General features: G+C 44.8%; 1 protein-coding gene across 4 annotated transcripts in view; it reads left to right on the forward strand.

Moving 5' to 3' along the window:
* Positions 1–2,757: 2,757 nt before the first annotated feature.
* The window catches only part of slc25a48 (solute carrier family 25 member 48), a 41,425-nt gene continuing 19,102 nt past the window's right edge, over positions 2,758–25,080 (forward strand). Inside the window, exons 1-6 of one of the 4 annotated variants that reach the window (XM_033029335.1) lie at positions 2,763–3,096; positions 5,894–5,937; positions 6,137–6,200; positions 6,279–6,286; positions 7,705–7,960; positions 13,086–13,355. In XM_033029335.1, coding sequence (XP_032885226.1) covers positions 3,051–3,096; positions 5,894–5,937; positions 6,137–6,200; positions 6,279–6,286; positions 7,705–7,960; positions 13,086–13,355 — 688 coding nt within the window. In that variant the 5' untranslated portion in view covers positions 2,763–3,050. Of the gene's footprint in view, positions 3,097–5,893; positions 5,938–6,136; positions 6,209–6,278; positions 6,287–7,704; positions 7,961–13,085; positions 13,356–25,080 lie in introns of all 4 variants that reach the window. The other 3 variants (XM_033029334.1, XM_033029337.1, XM_033029336.1) reach the window with 3 other exon arrangements.

A 25,080-nucleotide genomic window follows, 5' to 3' on the forward strand; every position in this document is an offset into this window, starting at 1 on the left:
CTGGAAGTCCAGATACACCACATCCACTGGTTCTCCCCTATCCACGCTACTAGTTACATCCTCGAAAAATTCTATAAGATTCGTCAGACATGATTTACCTTTTGTAAATCCATGCTGACTTTGTCCAATGATTTCACCACTTTCCGAATGTGCTGCTATCCCATCTTTAATAACTGACTCTAGCAGTTTCCCCACTACCGATGTTAGACTAACTGGTCTGTAATTCCCCGTTTTCTCTCTCCCTCCCTTCTTAAAAAGTGGGGTTACATTTGCTACCCGCCAATCCTCAGGAACTACTCCAGAATCTAAAGAGTTTTGAAAGATTATTACTAATGCATCCACTATTTCTGGAGCTACTTCCTTAAGTACTCTGGGATGCAGCCTATCTGGCCCTGGGGATATATCGGCCTTTAATCCATTCAATTTACCCAACACCACTTCCCGGCTAACCTGGATTTCACTCAATTCCTCCAACTCCTTTGACCCGCGGTCCCCTGCTATTTCCGGCAGATTATTTATGTCTTCCTTAGTGAAGACGGAACCAAAGTAGTTATTCAATTGGTCCGCCATATCCTTGTTCCCCATGATCAACTCACCTGTTTCTGACTGCAAGGGACCTACATTTGTTTTAACTAATCTCTTTCTTTTCACATATCTATAAAAACTTTTGCAGTCAGTTTTTATGTTCCCTGCCAGTTTTCTTTCATAATCTATTTTTCCTTTCCTAATTAAGCCCTTTGTCCTCCTCTGCTGGTCTCTGAATTTCTCCCAGTCCTCCGGTATGCTGCTTTTTCTGGCTAATTTGTACGCATCATCCTTCGCATTGATACTATCCCTGATTTCCCTTGTTATCCATGGATGCACTACCTTCCCTGATTTATTCTTTTGCCAAACTGGGATGAACAATTTTTGTAGTTCATCCATGCAGTCTTTAAATGTCTTCCATTGCATATCCACCGTCAACCCTTTTAGAATTAATTGCCAGTCAATCTTGGCCAATTCACGTCTCATACCCTCAAAGTTACCTTTCTTTAAGTTCAGAACCATTGTTTCTGAATTAACAATGTCACTCTCCATCCTAATGAAGAACTCAACCATATTATGGTCACTCTTGCCCAAGGGGGCACGTACAACAAGACTGCTAACTAACCCTTCCTCATTACTCAATACCCAGTCTAAAATAGCCTGCTCTCTCGTTGGTTCCTCTACATGTTGATTTAGATAACTATCCCGCATACATTCCAAGAAATCCTCTTCCTCAGCACCCCTGCCAATTTGATTCACCCAATCTATATGTAGATTGAAGTCACCCATTATAACGGTTTTGCCTTTGTCGCACGCATTTCTAATTTCCTGTTTGATACCATCTCCAACTTCACTACTACTGTTAGGTGGCCTGTACACAACACCCACCAGCATTTTCTGCCCCTTAGTGTTTCGCAGCTCTACCCATACCGATTCCACATCCTCCAAACTAATGTCCTTCCTTTCCATTGCGTTAATCTCCTCTCTAATCAGCAACGCTACCCCACCTCCTTTTCCTTTCTCTCTATCCCTCCTGAATATTGAATATCCCTGGATGTTCAGCTCCCAGCCTTGGTCACCCTGGAGCCATGTCTCCGTGATCCCAACTATATCATAGTCATTAATAGCTATCTGCACATTCAACTCATCCACCTTATTACGAATGCTCCTTGCATTGAGACACAAAGCCTTCAGGCTTGTTTTTACAACACTCTTACCCCTTATACAATTATGTTGAAAAGTGGCCCTTTCTGATTTTTGCCCTGGTTTTGTCTGCCTGCCACTTTTACTTTTCACCTTGCTACCTATTGCTTCTACCCTCATTTTACACCCCTCTGTCTCTACGCTCACACATTTAAGAAACCCTTTCCCTTTAACTCCATCCTCCACTATCCCATTCGACACCCCACCCCCCTTATTCAGTTTAAAACCACCCGTGTAGCAGTGGCAAACCTGCCTGCCAGAATGCTGGTCCCACACCTGTTAAGATGCAATCCGTCCCTTTTGTACAGTTCCCCCTTACCCCAAAACAGATCCCAGTGATCTAAGAATCTAAATCCCTGCCCCATATATGACCACTCTTGACTCGCTACTTTCACCGGCGGAGTTCCTCCAGCAGATTGAACGATGCGTTTTAACATTCAACTGGAAACAACACGACACATGTCATGGCTGGAAAAAGTCCTTCTGTAGTTGCAGTTTCCTGGATGGCGTTTTGGGAAATCAATGCTCTGTGGACGACCATGCAGAAACATCAACAGCATTGTTCCAGTGCTCGTTTTACCTTCATCCACAACAGATGCAGTACGGGGGGAAAAACGACCGTGCAGGATTTAAGGGTAGAGGAGCTATTTTGCTCATGAATAAAACCGGACCCCACACCTATCCATAAGCTTCGAACACGTTGGGGAAATAAAGGTGGCTGAACATCTGAATAATTTGTTGTAAGTTTCATCCACATAAGGAACCAGTGAAATATCACTCGTGTAAGAAGGAACTGCAGATGCTGGTTTACACCGAAGATAGACACGAAATGCTGGCGTTGTTACACAGCGGGGCAGGCAGTGTTTGGAGACTGGGGGAGTGGGGTGATGTGAGAGAAGAGGCTGCTTCGGGGTAATGCAGAAAGATTTAGTGGCATTTTGTATTGGGAATGTGAGCACAAGGCGGGTTTGAAATACATGTGCCAGTCGCCCTCCGTCACCTCCCTCCCTCCCTCCCACTTTAGTCTGTATCACCCGAGCCCTCTCTTCCCACTGGACCCTCTCTGGAAGCCGAACCGGGCTCCCGCCCCCAGCTCTCTCCGCCCGGTCTCCAGCGATGTTGAATCTCCGACTCAGTCAGTCAGTGGAGGCGGCGCCAGAGTGCCCACAGACCGTCCTGTCTCGTTGCTGCCCGGAGCCGAGTCTCTGCAAAGAAAAAGTGAGACTGGGGAGCAAGCGCAAAGTGTGGCGGCAGCCGGTGAATTTCATCCAGTTCCCTTATTCAGCCAGGTCGCCGCTTAGACACCCTGTGATAGGCGTTAAATGGCTAGCGTTCAGCTCGACGATTTCATCGCTGGATGGATCGGAGGTAACAGCACCTTTTTTACAGTTCTATGGGTTTTTTTGTATTACGTGCAGATTTTTAAGCACAAAACCCCCGCGTGAAACATGTGGTGTCTGTACAGTAATAAATACAACAGTGAGGGTACAAAGCAACAGCCTTGTGCAAAGCTTGTAATGCAATCTGTAGTGGTGCACAGAAATCTAAAGTACGATGCCAAATTAAATTAATGAGGTCGTCATTAATCTAGTTCCATCATTAGATGGAATTAGTTGGAACTTCTGGTGACTTTTGGCTCAAGTTAATTTATTTCCAAGCGGTCACTTCGGTGTCAAGTTTCTTTGTCTGGTTTTTACGTCGTCTAGGTCTGCTCTAAGAGCTTTGGTCTAGGTGGCAAATAAATTTCAATCCACACTTGTAGAAGTTGCTTGGAGTAGGATGTTTGCGGCGAAAGCCAAGTCCGGAGAGTAGATGACCCCTTTAAAAGGCGAGATAGTGAGACTTCAGGGCATGCGTGCTTCTGTTAAGCCAAGCGCAAGGGCAAGGCGGGCAGGAGCAACGAACCTCGGATAAGTAGAGATATTGAGCAAAACAGAAAGTGCTGGAGTAACGCGGTGGGGCAGGCAGCATCTGTGGAAGGAATGGAGAGGTGGCGTGTAGGGGCACCAGCCTTCTTCGAGTCGGTAAAGCAGAGTTAAAGGGTCTCGACCCGAAACGTCACCCATTCCTTCTCTCCAGAGATGCTGAGTTACTCCAGCATTTTGCATCGATCTTCGATTTAAACCAGCATCTGCAGTTCCTTGCTACACAGAGTTAAGTGTCAGATATAGGCAACTTGGATCAGGTGTATCCCTGGAGGCGTATAGAGGATTGAGGAGCATATTTAAGAAACTGGGGTGGCAAAATGGGGTATGAGATAGCTCTGGCAGATAAGATTAATGAAAGTCCAAAGAGATTGTATACAGATATTAAAGGAAGAGGGAGAATATAGACCCTGAGACGCCAGCGTGAGCCATGTGTGGACCCAAGGGACATGGGCCTTGAATATTTATCTTCTGCTTTTACCGTTCAGAAAGACATGAAAGGAAGGATTGGGGTACATTGAAAAGTTAATGGTGATGTCAGTGGAGGTGCTGGATGTCCTAAAATGTATGAATGTAGATACATCTCCAGGGCCTGATCTCCAAGGTGCTGGGGTAACTCAACAAGTCAGGCAACATCTCTGGAGAACATGGATAGGTGACGTTTTGAGTTGGGACCCTTCTTCTGACCCAAAACATCACCTATCCATGTTCTCCAGAGATGCTCTTTGACCTGATAGGTGAAGTTTCGGGTCAGAAGATAGGCCCTAACTCAAAACGTCACCTATCCATGTTCTCCGGAGATGCTGCCTGACCTGCTGAGTTACTCCATCATTTTGTGTCTTTTTTCGTAAACCAGCTTCTGCAGTTCCTTGTTTCTATTGGTATATCCAGGCGGGCACTGTGGGAAGCTAGAGTACTATGTTTACATATCTGTTGAGCTGCTGTAAATAAGAACTTAATTGTTCCATTTCAGGACATATGACAATAAAGCACTCTTAACTCTTGAGTTGTGGGAGTCCTGGCTGAGATACATTAATCTTTGTTATATAGGGGTGAGGTGTGGATGACTGGAGATGGCTAACGTGTGCTTGATTTAAGATAGGTTGTAAAGAAAAGTCTAGGAACTATAGAGCAGTAACTTAACTTCTCTGGTAGACAAGTTCCAGGAGGGGATTTTTATGGCTAAGATATATACATAAGATATACATACATTTGGAAAGATGGGTTGATTAGGGAAAATCGTCATGGTTTTGTGTATGAGAAATCATGTTTCATGAATTTTTGAGGTTTTTGAAGAAGTTACTAAGGAGGTTGATGAGGGCAAGATCGTAGACATTGTTTATATGGGCCTTTGATAAGTCACTATGTGAAGGTATGCCCTGGAAGGTTAGATTGCATGGGATGCAGGGAGAGCTAATCAACTGGATACAGAAGATAGACACAAAGTGCTGGAGTAACTCAGCAGGTCAGGCTGCACCTCTGGAGAAAAGCTATAGGTGACGTTTCGGGTTGGAACCCGTCTTCAGACTGAAAGGTAGAGAAGGCCAGAACAAAACAGAGCCGGCAACAGATGACCTCGGGAAGGGTGGAAAACTGGAATCAGAATTGGTTTAAGTGGTAGGAAGCAGAGGGTGATGGTGGAAATTTAATTTTTCAGACTGGGCGCCAGTGACTAATGGTGTGCCTCAGGGGTCTGTGTTGGGCCCATTGTTGAGATATGCTATATGTGCTAATATATAAAGCATGATGAGTAACTTTGCAGGTGGTATCGTAGACAGTGAGAATGATTAGCAAGAATTAGAGAGGGATCTTGATCATTTGGGCAAGTGGTGGGGATTGGCAAATGGCATCCCTTGTGAAGTCGAACTAGGGCAGGTCTTTCAGAATTAACAGTTGGGCCCTGGGGAGTGTTGTAGAGCAAAGGGATCAACAAGCTCAAGTACACAGTTCCCTAAAAGTGGTGTTGGACAGGAACATTTTAGAAGGACATGGGCATGTGGGACTCGCGTAGATGGGGCATCTTGGGCGGCATGGATGTGTTGGGCCGAAGGGCCTGTTTCTGTGCTGTATAACTCTATGACTTGTTTGTATTATAGCATTTTTTAAAGGCCTCGGGATGTGGAAAAGCGATTGCTTCACAGCCACTGAGGTGCCTTTGAAGTGTAATCTCCGTTTTACTGTAGTGGAAGGAAGGTTTCAAATTTTTACTGTGACTCAGACGATTTTTATTTTCGTGGTAGGAGCGGCGAGCGTGATCGTTGGCCACCCCCTCGACACCGTCAAGGTAAATTTCCATTTGTATTTCTAACGCCGAGCAAGGCTTTCGAACTGTGTGGGGGAAACACGGAGACGCTAACTTGGTATCTCAACAGGATCCCCTTTGAAGTCGCCAAAGCACCAACATTCAAAGAACAGCTCACGAAAACACTTTATATGTTACCTGCTGTGTCCTCATTTACGCCTCAAAGTTAATTATTTTTCAGACCCGCTTGCAAGCCGGACATGGCTACAGTAACACAGTCCAATGTGCGCTGAAGATATTTAAAAATGAACATGTAAGTCTTTATCATTGTTGTTATTATTATTATTTGATAATGTTTTATGCAAATAATGTGATATTTAAAAATGAACATATAAGTCTTTATATTATTAGTATTATATAATAATGGGAAATTTAAATAAGGTGGTTTTTAAAGTGAAAACTTAACAGGCCTGTCCCACCTAGGCAACTTTTTAGGGGAGTGCAGGAGACTCTGCGCTCGCCACATGTTCGCTGGTGATCTCTGGCGAGTCTTCTTCATGGTTGCGAGAAGTTCCCGCATTCTGGGAACTAGTCGCGGCCTCAGTATTGTCGCCGCAAGTTTTTCGCCATGGAGATAATGGATAATCCTGTAGTCATAGGTGCAGTTGTAGTGGAGTCGTCATGTAGTTATCGGTAGTCGTAGGTAGTCATAAGTAGTTTTAGTTAATCGCCTTTGCTGACCGGTCATTTTCATTGGCTCATTGGGGAAAATAAACATAAGCAGGAGTTTTCAGAACCAAGGAAAACCGACCGGTAATGTTAAATGTCCGCCGGGCTTCACAGATGTGTATCTCTGGCTTATTAATTTGCTGGCTTCTTAAAAGTTGTCTCCACTCCTTCTTCCCCCCTCCCCCCCCTTCTTTTAAAGGACTTACCGTACACTGTGCTTTAGCCGTCTTAATTACAGCGCCAACCTTTCTGTTCTGTATCTGTATCACCTTGGCTTTGCACCGTGTGAATTTCAGTCAGCGCTCCCCCCGCTTGCCCTGCCCCCGCCTTTGCGATGTGTTTGTCTGTGTGTTCCAGTCTGACAGTCGCCGTTCCAGTTCCCAGTTTTTCAGGCGACTAACGGCATCTTGACAGTCGCCAGCAGTCCGCTGAATATTCGCCAAAGTGGGACAGGCCCATTAGGCTTTATCTCATTATTATTAGATAAAGACATGTTTTCCTTTTACAAAAGATCATGTTATTTAAATATCACATTATCTAAAAATAACAATAATAATAATAATTATTATTTTCCTTAACTGATCATAAAGGAACGGGTGCATATTGCTGTTTACACTGTAAAAATTGTAACAATTATGAAAGAATGGATCGACTGTGCTTATATCATAGGAATTTAGAAAGATGAGAGGGGATCTTATAGAAACAAATACAATTCTTAATGGATTGGACAGGCTATATGTAGGAAAAATGTTCCCGATGTTGGGGGAGTCCAGAACCAGGGGTCACAGTTTAACAATAAGGGGTAGGCCATTTGGGACTGAGATGGGGAAAAACCTTTTCACCCAGATAGTTGTGAATCTGTGGAATTCTCTGCCACAGAAGGCAGTGCAGGCCAGTTCACTGGATGTTTTCAAGAGAGAGTTAGATTTAGCTCTTAGGGCTAATGAAACAAAGGGATATGGGGAGAAAGCAGGAATGGGGTACTGATTTTGGATGATCAGCCATGATCATATTGAACAGCGGTGCTCGCTCGAAGGGCACCGATTTTCTATGTTTCTAAACACCGTAATCTCTTTCCAGGTTGCTGGCTTCTTCAAAGGCCTATCTTTCCCGTTAGCCAGCGTCGCGGTGTACAACTCAGTGGCGTTGGGTGTCTATGGCAATGCGCAGAGGGCCATTTGCGAGTATCGCTATGGTGAAGAGAGTCGCCGAGGCCCAGCCCTGTCTGATGTGGCTGCTGCCAGCGCGGTGGTGGGTCTGGTCACAGTCGCGATCGGTGCCCCAGTGGACCTGGTCAAGATCAGACTGCAGATGCAGACTCAGACGGTGGGGTCAGGTAAGGACTGCACAAGTTCATTTTTATGGAATAAGCACGGGGCTCTCTATGGCAATGGAGACATAGAGTCATACAGGCCCCTCAAGAGACAAGAATGTTTTATTGTTGTATGTCCCAGATAGTACAATGAAATTCTTACTTGCAGCAGCACAACAGAATATGTAAACATATGTCTGAAGAAGGGTCTCGACCCGAAACGTCACCCATTCCTTCTCTCCAGAGATGCTGCCTGGCCACCTGAGTTATTCCAGCTTTTTGTGTCTATCTTCAATGTAAACATAGTGCTCTGTAAACAATATAATAAACAGAAAAAAAGTTCAGTATATACATGGATAGACACAAAAGGCTGGAGTAACTCAGCGAGACAGGCAGCATCACTGGAGACAAGGAACGCGTGACATTTCAGGTCGAGACCCTTTTTCAGACCTGAAACGTCACCCATTCCTTCTCTGTAAAGATGCTGCATGTCCCACTGAGTTACTCCAGCTTTTTGTGTCTATCTTCAGTTTAGCATCTGCAGTTCCTTCCTACACATTCAGTACATATGTATATATGGTGTACCGAACCTTTATTTCATATATTTCATATACACATACATACACATGAAAACAAACAAAAATCAATAATAGTGCAAAAAGACCAAACCAATGTCCCCAAGTCTTTGTAGTTCAGAGATTATTTGGAGGTTGTAGTGTTTAATTACCTGATAGCTGTAGGGAAGAAGCTGTTCCTGAACCTGGATGTTACAGTTTTCAGGCTCCTGTATCTTCTAGCTGATATCAGGAGTGAAATGAGAGCGTGGCCAGTATGGTGTGGGTCTCTGATGATACTGGCTGCGTTTTCGAGCCAGCGACTGCTGCAAATCCCTTTGATGCTGGGGAGGTCCGCACCCATGATGGGCTGGGCAGTGTCCACCATTTTATGCAGTCTTCTTCGATCCTGGGTACTCAAGTTGCCGAACCATTTAGTCCTCGATCCAATTCGTCCATGCTAACCAAGATGCTCCATCTAAGCCAATCCCATTTGCCAGCATTTGGTCAATATCCCTCCAAACCTTTCCTAACCACGCACCTATCAGATTGTCATTTACATGCTGCTATAGTGCCTCCTCAACAACCTCCTCTGGCAACTCATTCCATATACCTTCCATCCTCTGAGTGGAAAAAGTCGTTCCTCGATTACCTATTAATTCTTTCACCTTCAAGCTATGGCCTCTGCTTCTTTATTTTTCTAACTGGGTAAAAGACTGTGCATTCACATTATCAATTCCGGTCATGACTTTATGCAATATAGTGTATTGATACAGAGGTCATGGAGTCATACAGTGTGGAAACAGGCCCTTTGGCCCAACTTACCCTCACCGACAAACATGTCCCATCTGCACAAGTCCTTCCTGCCTGCATTTGGCCCATATCCCTCTAAACCTGTCCTATCCATGTGCTTGTCTAAATGTTTTTTAAACCTTGTGGTAGCACCTTCCTCAACTACCTCCTCTGGCAGCTCGTTCGACCAATCCATATAATAGATATGCACACAGTGTATCAGTATGGAAGACAGACACAAAGTGCTGGGAGTAACTCAGCTGGACAGGCAGCATCTATGGAGAGGAGGAATGGGTGACGTTTCGGGTCAAGACCCTTCAATCTGAAGAAGGATCTCGACCCGAAACGTCACCCATTCCTTCTCTCCAGAGATGTTGGACTGAAGAAGGATCTCGACTCTAAACGGCACTCACTCCTTCCCTCCTGAGATGCTGCCTGTCACGCTGAGTTACTCCAGCACTTTCTGTCTACCTTCAGTTTAAACCAGCGTCTGCAGTTCCTTCCTACACGTGTACCAGTATGGAGAGCACTATTTGTTATGACAGTATTTTTCATAATCGAATCCTCCCTTTTAAAAGTAACACAAGGTGCAATTAAATTTTACCAGGATACACAGCAGTTGCTGTTATTTATATATGTTTTGTTTATTTGGTATCTTTAAATCTGCAAACAGTGTCTTTCTGAGTCATTTTATTTTCTGCTGCAATCATTTTTGGCAACTGATCTCATCTTAGTTTCCTGGATTCACATGTATCATTAGACTTGTTTATGTCCAAATGTATAAACTGTGAATTATAGGAATGTAAAGAGAATTAGAAAATAAATTGTCTTACCTTCAGTAACATCTTGTTTTTGTTAACATTCTAAAAAGTGCATGTTCTACATAAACAAACGAACATTTAATTTAATAGGTACACAAAAGTGCTGGAGAAACTCAGCGGGTGCAACACCGTCTATGGAGTGAAGGAAATAGGCAACGTTTTGGGCCGAAACCCTTCTTCAGACTCCTTCAGTCTGAAGAAAGGTTTCGACCCGAAACGTTGCCTATTTCATTTAATAGTTTTATTCAAATAATATGGATGGACAACAGATAACTTCATGTTTTTTTTTGCTGGATTTAGCTATCTCACTCTCCCTAAGTTAGACACAAAAAGCTGGAGTAACTCAGCAGGACAGGCAGCATCTCTTGAGAGCAGGTTTAAACCAGTATCTGTAGTTCCTTCTTACACATTTCACTCTCCCTATCTGCATTGTTTTAATTTCCTTGCCTGCTTCTACACTGAATACAATTTTATTTTCTTCGACATTATAGGTGAAATAGATGATACAATAATCATATGTGTAGGAAGGAACTGCAGATTCAATTCAATTCAATTCAACTTTATTGTCATTGCACAGATACAAGTATAGGTACAACAAAATGCAGTTTAGCGTCTAGTCATAGTCATAGTGCAAGATAGTAGAAGTAGAAAATAAAAATACAGAATAAGCATACAATAGAGTAAAAGAGTACTGGTTAACAATGTGTGGAATGTGGATGGATTAGGAGAAAAAAAACTGGTACATAGGCAAATACTGTATACAAATGGGAGATATCTAGTGACGGGACTCTGAGTTCAGCAGTGTAATAGTGTTATTGAAAAAGCTGTTCCTCATCCTGCTTGTGCGAGACCTGAGGCTCCTGTACCACCTCCCTGATGGGAGGAGGGCAAACAGTCCATGGTTAGGGTGGGAGGGGTCCTTGATGATTTTCCCGGCCCGTCTCAGACACCGTTTTCGGTGGAGGGCATCCATGGCAGGGAGCGGGGCACCGATGATGTGCTGAGCGGTTTTCACCACCCGTTGTAGTGCCTTCCTGTCAGCTGCGGTGCAACTGCTGTACCATGTGGGTTTAAATCGAAGATAGACCCAAAATGCTGGAGTAACTCAGCGGGACAGGCAGCATCTCTGGAGAGAAGGAATGAATGGTGTTTTGGGTCGAGACCCTTCTTCAGACTGATCCTTCTCTCAATAATGCAATAATCAAAAGGAGTCGAGTCCTGGCCCGCACAACCTCTCCCTATAGCTCAGGCCCTCGAGTTGGCAACATCCTTGTAAATCATCTCTACACCCTTTCCAGCTTGAGGACAACGCGCATGTGCAACATTGGAATCAAAAACAAGTTCTTCCAAGGCCTGGCTATATATTTAGGAAAAATAACTGACTTGCTTTGGTCCCTCACACATCAGTTAATAAAGGCAATATCAGTCTGAAGAAGGGTCTCGACCTGAAACGTCACCCATTCCTTCTCTCCAGAGATGCTGCCTGTCCCACTGAGTTAATCCAGCATTTTGTGTCTTTCTTTGATTTAAACCAGTATCTGCAGTTCCTTCCTACACAAAGGCAATATCATATTTTGTCTCCTCATGGTATTTACACCATTTTTTGATAACCCCATATAAAGATAGTCCGAGAGTCTCCAGTGAGGTTCCGCTCTGGACCGCTCCCTACTTGTTGATAGGATGGTTCAGTTGCTGATAACAGCTGGAAATAAACTGTGCCTGAATCTGGAGGTGCATTGCATCGCATTTCTGACACGTCTATGCAATGCAATGCATTTAACTTGTAGCATTTTTTACTGTCTGTGTCAATTTTCATTTTCCCTATGCGTTTCTGGACACTTGGATTTTACTTGCCAATGAAATACTCGCTAAATACTCTCAATCATCTAGTTTCTTGCTTTTTTCTCTATGTCCCACAATCTCCCTGCCCGCCCTAATGCACTCCCACACACTCAGAAACCTATGTGATATATGTCATTCTAAATGCCCCTTTAATGTGTTTTATATACGATTTCAATGTTACTTCTTTGCAACTGTTGCACTACAATGCTGAGAACTATATTCAGCACTATGTATTATTTCCTTCACTCTAGCCATCATATTTGAGTTTGGCTTAAATGTGTTTATATATAGTGTCATCTGACAGCATGCAAAATAAGCTTTTCACTGTACACATGACAATAATAAATCTAAATCTATACCGCTGTGCATCAAGTCTTTTTTTTTTATTTCTGGCAATAGTCACAGTCATTAATGCTCTAAACCCCTTATTTTGATCTTCAACTTTTTTGATAAACTTCCATCCTTTCCAAAGTCTGAAGAAGGGTCTCGACCTGAAACGTCACCCATTCCTTCTCTCCCGATATGCTCCCTGTCCCGCTGAGTTACTCCAGCTTTTGTTTCTTTCTGAATACCAACTAATTATCATGATTCATTCGTCGGTGAGGTTTGAATCATTCCTCATAAATGTGTTTTTACACAGGAAAACCACGTTTAATAAGCTGTTCTTCTTTCAATCAAAATATATTATTAAGTATTATATATTATTATGATTAAGGTGGCACAGTGGTAGAGTGGTAGATTCGCTGCCTTACAGCACCAGACACCTGGGTTCAATACTGACTATGGGTGCTGTCTGTACAGAGTTTGTGTATTTTCCCTGGGACCGCATGGGTTTTCCCCGGGTGCTCAGGTTTCCTCCCACATCACAGAGATGTGCAGGTTTGTAGGTTAATTGGCTTATGTAAAATTGACCCTATTGTGTGGGATAGAACTAGTGTACGGGTGATCGCTGGCCATCGCGGAATCGGTGGACCGAAGGGCCTGATTCCACGCTGCATCTCTAATCTCAGCAAAGTTAAATATTGCCATGGGCACTAATATTTCTGTGTCTCGCCTTTGTTATAATGTTTTCTACAGCTTTTTATTGTTGATGACAATTTTGTTTTGGGACTCGACTAAGTATGTTTTACATCTCCACAGCTAAATTAAACTTGATTGGCGCTGGCTCCATTCACTCGATTGCAGTGAACACTCAGCCTCTGTACAGGGGCCCTGTGCACTGCATCAGCAGAATTCTGCGGAACGAAGGGATTTCTGGACTGTACCGAGGTGTTGGAGCCATGTATCTCAGAGATATTCCGGGATATTGTTTGTATTTTGTCCCCTACATGTTGCTGTGTGACTGGATGATGCCCGAGGGGAGTACGACGCCTAATCTATTATCTGTGTGTCTGGCTGGTGGCGTGGCAGGTAAGATTGCTTTCAGTGTAAGCTTGTGCCTATAATGCATCTATTTAGGAACTCCTATATTTTTGCAAAGACTATTGAGAAAACAGGGTACCATTTCCCTTGTGTAGGAAGGAACTACAGATGCTGGTTTACATAGAAGACTCACATAAAATGCTGGAGTAATTCAGCGGGACAGGCAGCATCTCTGGAGGAACGGAATAGGTGACGTTTTAGGTCGAGACCCTTTATCAGACTCACTGTCTCGACCCGAAACATCACCTATTCGTTTTCTCCAGAGATGCTGCCTGACCCGATGATTTACTCCGGCATATTTTGTCTGTCTTCATACTGTTTCCGTTGGTGGGTCATTGCTTGGGGAGCAATAAGGTCAGAAAAGGAATTCCTGTAACTTCCTGTAGTGCTAGTTGTTTTTCTGCAGGTAAAAGCATGCACCAAAATAGTAAGATTAAACGAGAACTTACCAGTTTGCAGTTTGATCTGTATTTTATGAGGAGTTACGATGAGGGATTACGTGAAGAACCTGTCCAGCACGCATGCGCGACATACTTCAAAGCAGCGGTGTGGAATCACAGACAGACACAGTAATTGAAATAAACATAGTAAAGAAAAGGAGAGCTTAGATACCAGTTTGATCTCTATTATTGAGGGTGGGAGCGGAGGGCACTTAATCCCTCATTGTAACTCCTCATAAAATACAGATCAAACTTCAAACTGGTAAGTTCTTGTTTAATCTTAATATTTTACTTCGGAGTCACGTGAGTGACTACGTGAAGATTTTAAAGCTCTGTGATTTTAAACCGTGTAACAGTTCATACTTCACTCACTGCCGAAGTCACTTGAGGGAGGAAGTGTGTTATCTTAATCAACCAATGAATCTGTTTGTAAAAACAATAATGGTATTTATTAACAATAACAAAAACAAATTGCTCCCCCGGGCTTATATTATATATTTTGCAGATTGTAATATTTTCTCTGCAAATAAAGCAGGTTTTGCCAATGGCTTATTATAAAAAGTTCTGAACGTTATTTCCCCAGACCACCCCGCTGTTGCCAGGATGTGGTCTATTGGTACGTCCATTCTCTTAGCCGCCGACGTGGATGCTGCCCTGGTGGAGTGAGATTTGTACATATTAGTATTTATACCAGCAGCTTTCAGCACCTGCTTGAGCCATCTAGAAATGGTTTGGCTCGTCACCCGATCATAAGGATTCTTGTGGCTGACCCATAAGGCTTTTTCACTCCCTCGATGGATTTTAGTTGTGTCTATATAGTACAGTAGGTGGGTCATGGCACATAACCATGGTTCTGGTGGGTAGGCCCAGAATTCCATGACTGGATTAGATGTTCCAGGCCTGCTCTGTTTGACCAGCCCCTGGATAGTAAATGAGACATGGTCTGGAGTTACGATCATGTTGTCCAGTCGTAAAAGGTGAAGTGACTGGACTCTTTGTGCTGACACATGTGCCATCAGCATGATCGTCTTGAGAGTTAATTGTTCCAGCGTGAGGGACCTGGCTGGTGACCATCCCCTGAGGTATGTCAGGACCACACTGACATCCCAGATATGGGTGTACCTAGGTCTAGGGGGGTTAGAGTTGAATATCCCCCTCATGAGTTTGACCACCAGCGGGTGGGACCCCATTGCCTGTTGTCCTGGTGCCTGTATTAAATAGACAGACAGAGCACTTCTGGCTGTGTTGATGGCGCTCTAGCTGAGTCCTTCATTGTGGTAAAGGCCTGCCAGGAACTCCAGTACATTGGTGACTGTTGTGGTTGAATAGGTGGTTCCTGTATCCGAACAGTATTTCTCCCACTTCTTGATACTAGATAAGTACTGTTTCCTTGTGGATACACGGTGGGATGCTGTCATGGTGTTGATGGTGTTTTCTGACAATCCCAGGCCCAGCAAAGGCCTTTTCAAAATCTGCAACCCAGGAGTTTGATTTTATCATGGCATGGGTGGCTTGTGCCAGATACTGGGTGAGTTAGCAATTCTGGGTTACTGGAAAAAGCCATAGGGGTCTCGACGATCATGTCGAGGAGCACTAGGAACCATGGCTGAGTAGGCCAGTCGGGTACTATCAAAATACCTGAAGCAGAGTCCATTTGTATTTTGCGTAGTACCCGACTCTTGAGGCAGAAGGGAGGAAATGCATAAAAGAAGAAATTTCCCCTGTCCAGCGCGAACGCATCTACCGCTGCTGCCTCAGGGTCTGGTTCCCAAGCGACATACATAGGAACCTGGTGATTTAGTCTGGATGCAAATAGATCGATATCTGGCATACCATATTGCTTGGTAATTTTAGCAAATACTTTGGGATTTAACATCCATTCGGTGTTGTCATTGAATTTGCATGACCTGGTGTCTGCCACTATATTTAGCTAACCCGGCAGGTAAGTTGCTGATAGCCAAATATGTCTGTCGACACACCATTGCCAGATTGTGTTGACCAATTTGTCGCATGATATCGATTTTATGCTGCCCATATGGTTAATATAGGCCACCACCGTAGTATTATCTATTTGTAACTGAACATGCAAGTGATGCATATTTGTTGAATATGCTTTTAATCCATAAAATGCACCCAACATGTCTAGATAATTTATGCCCAGTGTAAGTAGTAACAATGACTCTGGGTTAGTCCATCTATCACCTGTGCTGGATATGGAATTAGTTGCTCCCCAGCCTTGAGCACTGTCATCTGTTTGGATAACTAATGTAGGGTTAACGATGATGATAGGGCTGGAACTATGCCAAATGTTCTCTAGCCACCACTGTAGCTCTGATATTGCTTCAGTGGGTAATTTCATGATCCGGTCAAAGTGACCTGCATGTCGTTTTAGTGCCTGCACTTTTGCTCTTTGTAAGTTTTGAAAGTGCAAAGGTCCAAATTGTGTAGCTGGAAATGCTGCTACCATTTTCCCAATTACTCTCGCCACTTGTCAAATGGTTGGTTGATCGTTGACCGTTAAATTGTTACATGTTTGTGCCAATTCAGCTGTTTTTGTCTTTGGCAAAGTTACAGACATGTGGACTGAGTTAATTGTGAAGCCCAGATAGTCCATGGTTGTGGATGGCTTCAACTTAGATTTATCTGGATGTAAGACAAATCCCAAGGTTTCAAACAATTGTTTGGTAGCTGACACAGCTGATATAGCCAATTCCATGGTTTTGCCTACTATTAAGATATCATCAAGATATGCCATGACAATATGTTTTTGTCTTCTTAATATTGCCAAGGCTGGCTTTAGTATCTTGGTGAATAATCTTGGGGCTGATGTTAAACCGTGAGGCAACGCTTTAAACTGCCATAGCTGCCCCATCCAGGTAAATTTCAGGTATCTGCGATGATCCTTATGAATGGGTACTGAATAGTAAGCATCTTTAAGGTCAATGCTTGCCATGAAGTGTCCTTTGGAAATCAGTTGTTTGGCAGTTACAAACGTTTCCATTTTGAAATGTACATACTTAACAAACATCTTTAGTGAAGTTAAGTCAATGATGATGCGACATCCACCATCTTTTTTAGTTTTAGTGAATATATTAGAGACAAATTCCAAGGGTTCATGTTTGGTTTTATCAATGATATCCTTTGTGATTAGCCTCACCAGTTCAGCTTGTCCCTCTCGTTTTTCTTTAACTGAGAGGGAAAAGACCCTTTGGGGTGAATGCTGAACTGGTGGCAAGTTTTCTAGAGTAAACTCTATTTTGTATCCACGAATGCTGTTGATGTGCGGACCCCGAGCTTTCACCAGTCCCATAGGGTAGACGTCGACTGGTGGACGTGGTGGGGTACTGCCGCTTGGGTTTAGTGGGTTTGCTCGTCCCGGGGCCTGCCCTCATGAGGCCAAATGTTTTGGACTCCTCCTCCATATCCTTTACTTTCTTGGAGAGGTTTTTCCCGAAGAGCAGTATTTCTGGCTCTGTGGTCGGCGTTTTGCACAAACCCGCGAATTTCGGGTTGAGGGCAGGTCTTATAATCTCCTTGCGGAGGTTGCTAATTTCAAACTGGGTATTGCACAGCAGTGCGAGTGTATCCTGCTAATTCGTAGTCATTTCTGTCCCATCCACAGAACGAGCATATGAAGTGATGGCTGACGTCAGGAGCCTGAGGATCCGCTGTAGTTTGAGATCTTGATTGCGGATATTTGGCCCAACGTGCCCCCAGATTTGGCTGTTGACAGCCGGCACGTTGAGCGAGGTGCAATTCTCAGGGGCCGAATATAGCTCTAGGGCCTCATTAACTACCTGCTCTTGTAGGGGCTTGAAGGACAGGTAGTTAATGCTGGCCGCCAGTTTTGGCTCTAATGGCCGTCCTGCACGTGGAGCTGCCACGTGGCGGTCTACCACACACAGCAGCTCTTCCTGTTCCTGTACCCCAAGCGTACTCCCGACATCTTCGGCCAGTGACCCCTCTTCTTGACCAGCCCAGCCCTGGTCGCCAAAGCTGCCCTCGGATGAGGGGGAAGCGATGGCTGGTGCGTGAGGCACTGTGGTGGGAGTGCCTGAACTCCCTCTGCGAGACTGCCCCTCATGAAGCATGTCTCGCTGGAGCATACACTCCACGAGCCGTTCCATGCGGCTCATGCGGCTGTCTCTGCCCCGAGCGGGCGGTGAGACGTCCCCGTCTGAAGAATCGGATACCACCAGCCGGTTGGTCTTCCGTGCTGCTTTACATCCAGCCCGCTGCTCAGGCTGCGCTAGCAGGACTGGGCTCGGCTCGGTGTCGGGGATGGCAGATCGCTGGGTTAGCCTACCGCTTCTTGCCCCCCACTGATGGAACGCTCCTCCGTTGGAGTCGAACGGGGGGCAGATTCCTTGGATAGTCTTGTTTTGTTCATGTTCTCCCTGTTGAAACAAAACAAAACCCTTCTTTTCCGGAAAAAAACGACCTCTGAATAAACTTACCTGACGGTCCGTCTTTTTAAACTGTAGTGGGAGCGCCTGACTCCCGCTGCGTCGCTGTTGCCTGCGTGAACGCAATGTCGCGCATGCGTGCTGGACGGGTTCTTCATGTAGTCACTCACGTGACTCCGAAGTAAAATAACATTGTTGGGGTCCCATCCAAGCTTCAATTCAAAGGGCAATTGGTATTCAGGCGAGCCTAATGTGGAACGCAGATTTGGCCTTCAATGGTCAGGGTGCGATGGGGATGTGCATCGTTCATCGATGATGGCCATTGAGATATGGCTGTTGGAGATGGGACCACCCACCGTTAGATAGATAGGGCTTAATTGTGAGATAAACCAACTCGGGCCATCCTCAATGACACAAGTATCACAGGGTCTGTTTCTCCCATGGTTAGACACATTAAGTGGTGTTGGAAAACCATCAACTTGGTGAAAGATGCTCTTTGGTCTGCCCAAAACATGTTGATCACCCTACACAAGGGAGAGGTCCATCAGGAAACGTTGTCGTCTGTCCTGCTCCAGTCTACAGGAGTAGCTGCTGAGGGACGCACTGAAGCTTGGTGCAGCCAATGCCAAGGCTCTGTGGGACAGGACCACACTCTAAGGTCCTTCCGCTGCTGGACATTGGGGGGGACAGAGTCCGGTGTGGACACCCCTAAAACAAGGGAGCGGATATCAACCTAGGCTGCCAAATGAATAGCAAGGGTGAACGCTACTGAACACGACATCATCGAATGTCTAGACACTGAGAATGTATGATGTATTTTTGCAGTTTTTATTTTGTATATATTTTTTATTCTGAATAAAGTTTATTTTTGAAATTTAAAAAAAAAGTGTAGTGCAGATCCTTTAAGTAATATATAAAGTTTATATATAAAATTATGAGAAGTCTAAGTAAGGCAGACAGTCAGAACCTTTTTCACAACGTGGAAATGTCCAATACTAGAAAGCACAACTGTAAGTTGAGTGGGAAGAAGTTTAATGGAGATATGCGGGTTGAGTGGGGGTGGTGGTGGAGGCTGACATGATAGTAGCATTTAAGAGGCTTTTGGATATGCTCATGGAAGCACACGGAATAAGAGGGATGTACAGGCAGATGAGATCAGTTTAACTTGGCATCATGCTTGGCACAAACATTGTGGGCTGAGGAGCCTGTTCCTGTGCTGTACTATTCTATGTTCTGATGCCACAAGAGCACTTCACCCACTGGTTAAGGTTTGGTGCTGTGTTCAAGGTCTCTACTGTTTGTTAAGCCGAAACGGTTTTGAACATTGGAACGGTGACCCCCCCAGTCAAATGTTGCACACAGCTGCACACCTGATACCGCAATCCTGACTAATGGGTGCTGTCAGTGTGAAGTTTGCACGTTCTCCCTGTGACCTGCATGGGTTTTCTCCGGGAGCTCCGGTGGTTTCCTCCCACATTCCAAACACACGTACAGATTTGTAAGCTAATTGGCTTTGTAAAATTGTTCCTGGCGTGTGTAATGGGGCTCGCTGGTCGGTGTGGATTCGGTGGGCCGAAGGGCCTGTTTCTGCGCTGTATCTCCAAACGGAATAAGAGTAAACTAAGCAGTTGGCTTTGAAGTGAATTTGTATCCCATTACATGTAACATTGCACAATGGAATACCATTTCTAGTCCAAGGTGTTTGGTACAGCTCTATGGAAGTGGATCGAGACATCTTACACCTATTTCCGTAGCGTATGTGACAAAAAAAAAAGCCGATTTTGATTTTATTACCATTGGGGTTCTTGAGACCATGCAATACGCTTTGATGAAAAATTCCCCAAATTGTTGCAATTAAGTGATCGTGCACTGTTTTCCTTTGATGTTTTGTAAGATCATTCACTAAAGTTCTGGTTGCTGGTTGGGAGGAGCTCAGCTTGAAATCTGACCTTCATTCCGCTCATGGTTAATTTTTATCTACACATTGGATACTGAAGGGATGTTGTGCTCTTCTGATCTGTATTGATGTTCTAATTGAATTAATCTATTTTATTTGTATATTTATTAAAGCAGGAGGAACCATTTAATTCGTCCAGTTTTGAGCACAGAAAAGCAATCAGTCTTCAATGGTTTTTCAGGTATTCATTGATACAGATTGGTTAGTACCCAGATGTTAGTGACAAGAATAATATGTGCTGTTGACACGATTTACAGAGTTAGACTTTACTTTTGAGATACATCATGGAAACGGGCCCTTCGGCCCACAGAGTCCGTGCCGACCAACGACCATCCTGTACTAGTTCTATCTTACCCACTATGGACAAACACTATCCTGCACAACAAAGCAACAAAAAGTTTGCAATTATTCAACCAAAGCCAATTAACATACAAACCTGTACGCCTTTGTAGTGTGGGAGGGAACTGGAGCACCCGGAGAAAACCCACGGGGTCACAGGGGAAAAGTACAAATTCTGTGTAGATAGCACCCATAGCCAGGATCGAACCCGGGTCTCTGGCGCGGCAAGGCAGTGACTCTACCGCTGAGGCCCTGTGCCGCCCTGAAAATGTAATTCCCCACCGTTCGTTCGTTCGTGTGTCAGACGACGCATAGCTCGCTGTTGGCTCCCGCTGTCGTCCAACATGTTGACAGAATTGGTCGCCTGATGCATCACAAAGTGCATCATGTCGTCATTTCCGGGGATCGCCACAAGGAGGTTTCAGTCATGATCCCCATTCCCCATTGAATGTTGTTTCTGGCTACATTATTATACACTGTGGACAAAACCGACAGTTATTTATTTATCTCTACATTACCATTGTAGTTTATACAGTGTGAGGTGCAGCTGTTGTGGACTGTGTAACGATTTTCTTGACACCAGCCTGCATTTCAGGCTGTGTGGGTGTATCCCGGGAAACCCTGGGTGGTGAAGCTGTGGAATTTCTTGCCACAGACGGCTGTGGAGGCCAAGTCAATGGATATTTTTAAGGCAGAGATAAATAGATTCTTGATTAGTACGGGTGTCCGAGGTTATGGGGAGAAGGCATGAGAATGGGGCTCGGAGGAAGAGATTGATCAGCCATGATTGAATGGCGGAGTAGACTTGATGGGCCAAATGGTCTAATTCTGCTCCTATCACTTATGTCCTTATGACAACCCAATATACTTTAAGAGTGAAAGCAAGAATTGATTTTGAACATGCAAGGTCCCAGAAAACTAGTTGCATAATTTAATAAACTATGTAATATAATTTTTACTGTTATCTTGAGTATCCCATGCTTGTGTCTCAGACCACCTGTGTTATGGTTTAGGTTTATCATTGTCATGTGCACCAAGGTACAGTGAAAGGCTTTGTTTTGAATGCTATTCAATCACATCAAATATACTGTACATGAATATATTCAGATGACTTGTGTGGCATGATGCAGCTCTATAGGACTTTGGTTAGGTCACATTTGGAGTATTATGACCTCATGAGATTATTTTATACATGCACACTTAGCAACTAGTTCAAGATCCCTACCTGTAGAGTCACGTGTGCAGGTTTTGTTTTAGTTTTGGAGATACAGTGCGGAAACAGGCCATTCAGCTCACCGAGTCCGCACCGACCAGCGATCCCCACACATTAACACTACCCTGCACACACTAGGGACAATTTACACTTACGCCAAGCCAATTAACCTACATACCTGTACGTCTTTGAGACGTGGGAGGAAACCGAAGATCTCGGAGAAAACCCACACGGTCACGGGGAGGACGTACAAAACTCCGTACAGACAGCACCCGTAGTCGGGATCGATCCCAGGTCTCTGGCGCTGCAAGCGCTGTAAGGCAGCAACTCTACCGCTCCGCCACTGTACCCACAAAGCTAGGGAATGGAAATCCAGAAAGAATTGTAGTGTTTCAGTTTTTGCAGCAGCTCAGAACAAGATTGGCACAAAGCCATTGACTGGCAAACATCCAGCAATTTAGCAGCATTGCTCGAGTTAGGACATCAGATAAACATTAACCAAACTTTTAAATTTACAATTGTACTCAGTTGAAATGATCAAAGCTCAACACAACATGCTGGAGTGACTCAGCAGGTCAGGCGGTATCTCTGGAGAACACGGATAGGTGACGTTTTGGGTCGGGAGGGAGGATGGGGATGGAAGCTTGAGCAGGTGAGGGGCAGGACAAAGCGTGGTCAGTAATAGGTGAGGGGGTTCTTTGAAAGGCAGATTGTTGGACAAAGGTTAGATGAAGTGACACATGTGAGCCAAAAAGGGGGATAAAGAGTTGTGAATTGTGAAGCTGGAGGAAGGAATGCAGGCAGAAGAGGAGGGAGAGAGATCAGCTGGGGTTCACAGTAGGGGATTGAGATGGTGGGGGAAGAAAGAGGTGGCAGGTGGAGGAGAAAGTGGAGGGGGAAGGGGGGTGTTTGCCAAAGTTACGAAACATTGGAGAATTCAATGTTCATACCATTGGGTTGTAAGATCCCAAAGCTTATTTCATTTTTCCTTCCGCCCTCACTCCCTTTCCCTGAACCGTGGCTGACATTGCATCAGTTTCTCCCCTCCCCCCTACATTCCTTCCTCCAGCTTCACAATTTGCAACTTTTGTATCCTCGAGCTTCACAATCCACAACTCTTTTTCCTTTTGGGCTCATTGTTCTATGTTCATCTCTCTGGCCCGCGTCCAACAATCTGCCTATCAGAGAACCCCCTCACCTGTGTTCACTTAGTAGCAGCCACGCTTTGCCCTGACCCTCCCCTCTACAAGCTTTCTTTCCCACTCCCCCCCCTGAAACATTGCCTATCCATGTTCTCCAGAGATACTGCCTGACCCGCAGAGTTGTTCCAGCGCCATGTGCCTTTCTTTGATCAGAGATCAGAGTTTTGTCGTGGGAAATAAAGGATAATGAAACAATGCTACAGTCAGAGGTTATGAATTTCTGAAATAAAGTTAAGTTATGTGTGGTAAATATCAAGAACCCGTTTTATGCCACCATATGCCGGAGAGAAAGTTAGAGGCAGGGCTATCAATTTCTGAAACCTCAGCAGAATATTTGAAGTGCTGAGGCCCTTGGAAGTGTATTAATGGCAGAGCATGGGTCTATATTTAACGTTGTATCCAATTTTCAAAAGAATATTTCCTGGGGAGAAGAAACAGTTAGCCGTGAGTCTACAAAATAGTTACAAATTACAAAGAATAAAACCACAATGAAACAGTGATATTCTAGAATATTTTTAATCTTCCAATACCTCGTAATCAATCAGGTACAATCTTCAATGTCCGTGTTCATTTTTTTGTGCTGAAGAAAATAAGTCATATTTTTGATTCTGTGACTTTTGAGGCAGCCACACTATCTTAAATCCCTGGAGTTACTCATTGGCAAATTTGTGGACAATATAGATTCATACCACTGCGAGTTAATTTGTCCATATCCCTGCGGCACATTGGCGCTGCGATAGAGTTGCTGCCTTAAGGGCCTGTCCCACGAGCATGCGACTCCATGCGGCAAGCGCGACCTAAAAGGGGCTGTCCCACGAGCATGCGACTGCATGCGGCAAGCGCGACCAAACCAGAAGCGGGGGCCGCGCGGAGGTCGAGTGAGTGACATGAAGTTCGAGCGAAGTCCGCGGGAAGTTCACGCGTGACGTACCGCATTGAGGCGGTGCGTACGGCATCGAGGCGGCTGCGGGCCGGCAGGCCGTTGCCGCGTGGATTTTTTGAACACGGTCAGTTTTTCGGAGCCCCGCGCGATGTGGGGACCAGCTCCGCACAACTCCATACGGCTCCGGTGATCAAAGTGGGATCGGCCCTGCGAGCCGTACGGCTCAAGCGACCACGTTAGGTCGCGCTTGCCGCATGGAGTCGCATGCTCGTGGGACAGGCCCTTTACAGCGCCAGAGACAGGCTCGATCCTGACTATGGGTGTTGGCTGTACGGAGTTTGGACATTCTCCCCATGACCTGCATGGGGTTTCTCTGGGTGTTCCGGTCTCCCCCCACGCTCCACGTTAATTGGCTTGGTAAAATTGTAAGTTGTCCCGTGTGTGTACGATGCTGTTGGTGTGCGGGGATCACTGGTGCGGGGATCACTGGACCGAACGACCTGTACCTATAAATTAAACAAAAAGTTCCATTCTTCAGATACTTATTCTCCTTTAGGTCTCCTAATCTGAGGAAAGACATTCTTGCCATAGAGGGAGTACAGAGAAGGTTCACCAGACTGATTCCTGGGATGTCAGGACTTACATATGAAGAAAGACTGGATAGACTCGGTTTGTACTCGCTAGAATTTAGAAGATTGAGGGGGGATCTTATAGAAACGTACAAAATTCTTAAGGGGTTGGACAGGCTAGATGCAGGAAGATTGTTCCCGATGTTGGGGAAGTCCAGAACCAGGGGTCACAGTTTAAGGATAAAGGGGAAATCTTTTAGGACCGAGATGAGGAAAACCTTTTTCACACAGAGAGTGGTGAATCTGTGGAATTCTCTCCCGCAGAAGGTAGTTGAGGCCAGTTCATTGGCTATATTTAAGAGGGAGTTAGATGTGGCCCTTGTGGCTAAAGGGATCAGGGGGTATGGAGAGAAGGCAGGTACAGGATACTGAGTTGGATGATCAGCCATGATCATATTGAATGGCGGTGCAGGCTCGAAGGGCCGAATGGCCTACTCCTGCACCTATTTTCTATGTTTCTATGTTATTCAAAACTCACCAGAGAGGAGGGAAGGGAAGATAATGATGCAGTGTCTACAGTAATTAGGACTGAATATATCATAGCTCCTAGACAGACAGGAGATCTGTAATTCAGGTTTTGCCTTGTACTATTGAGCTTGAACAAAAGCTCACATCTGTGGCATGAGCTACTGCAGGAAAAGACC

The sequence above is a fragment of the Amblyraja radiata genome, chromosome 11, assembly GCF_010909765.2.
Source record: "Amblyraja radiata isolate CabotCenter1 chromosome 11, sAmbRad1.1.pri, whole genome shotgun sequence".
NCBI lineage: Eukaryota > Metazoa > Chordata > Chondrichthyes > Rajiformes > Rajidae > Amblyraja > Amblyraja radiata.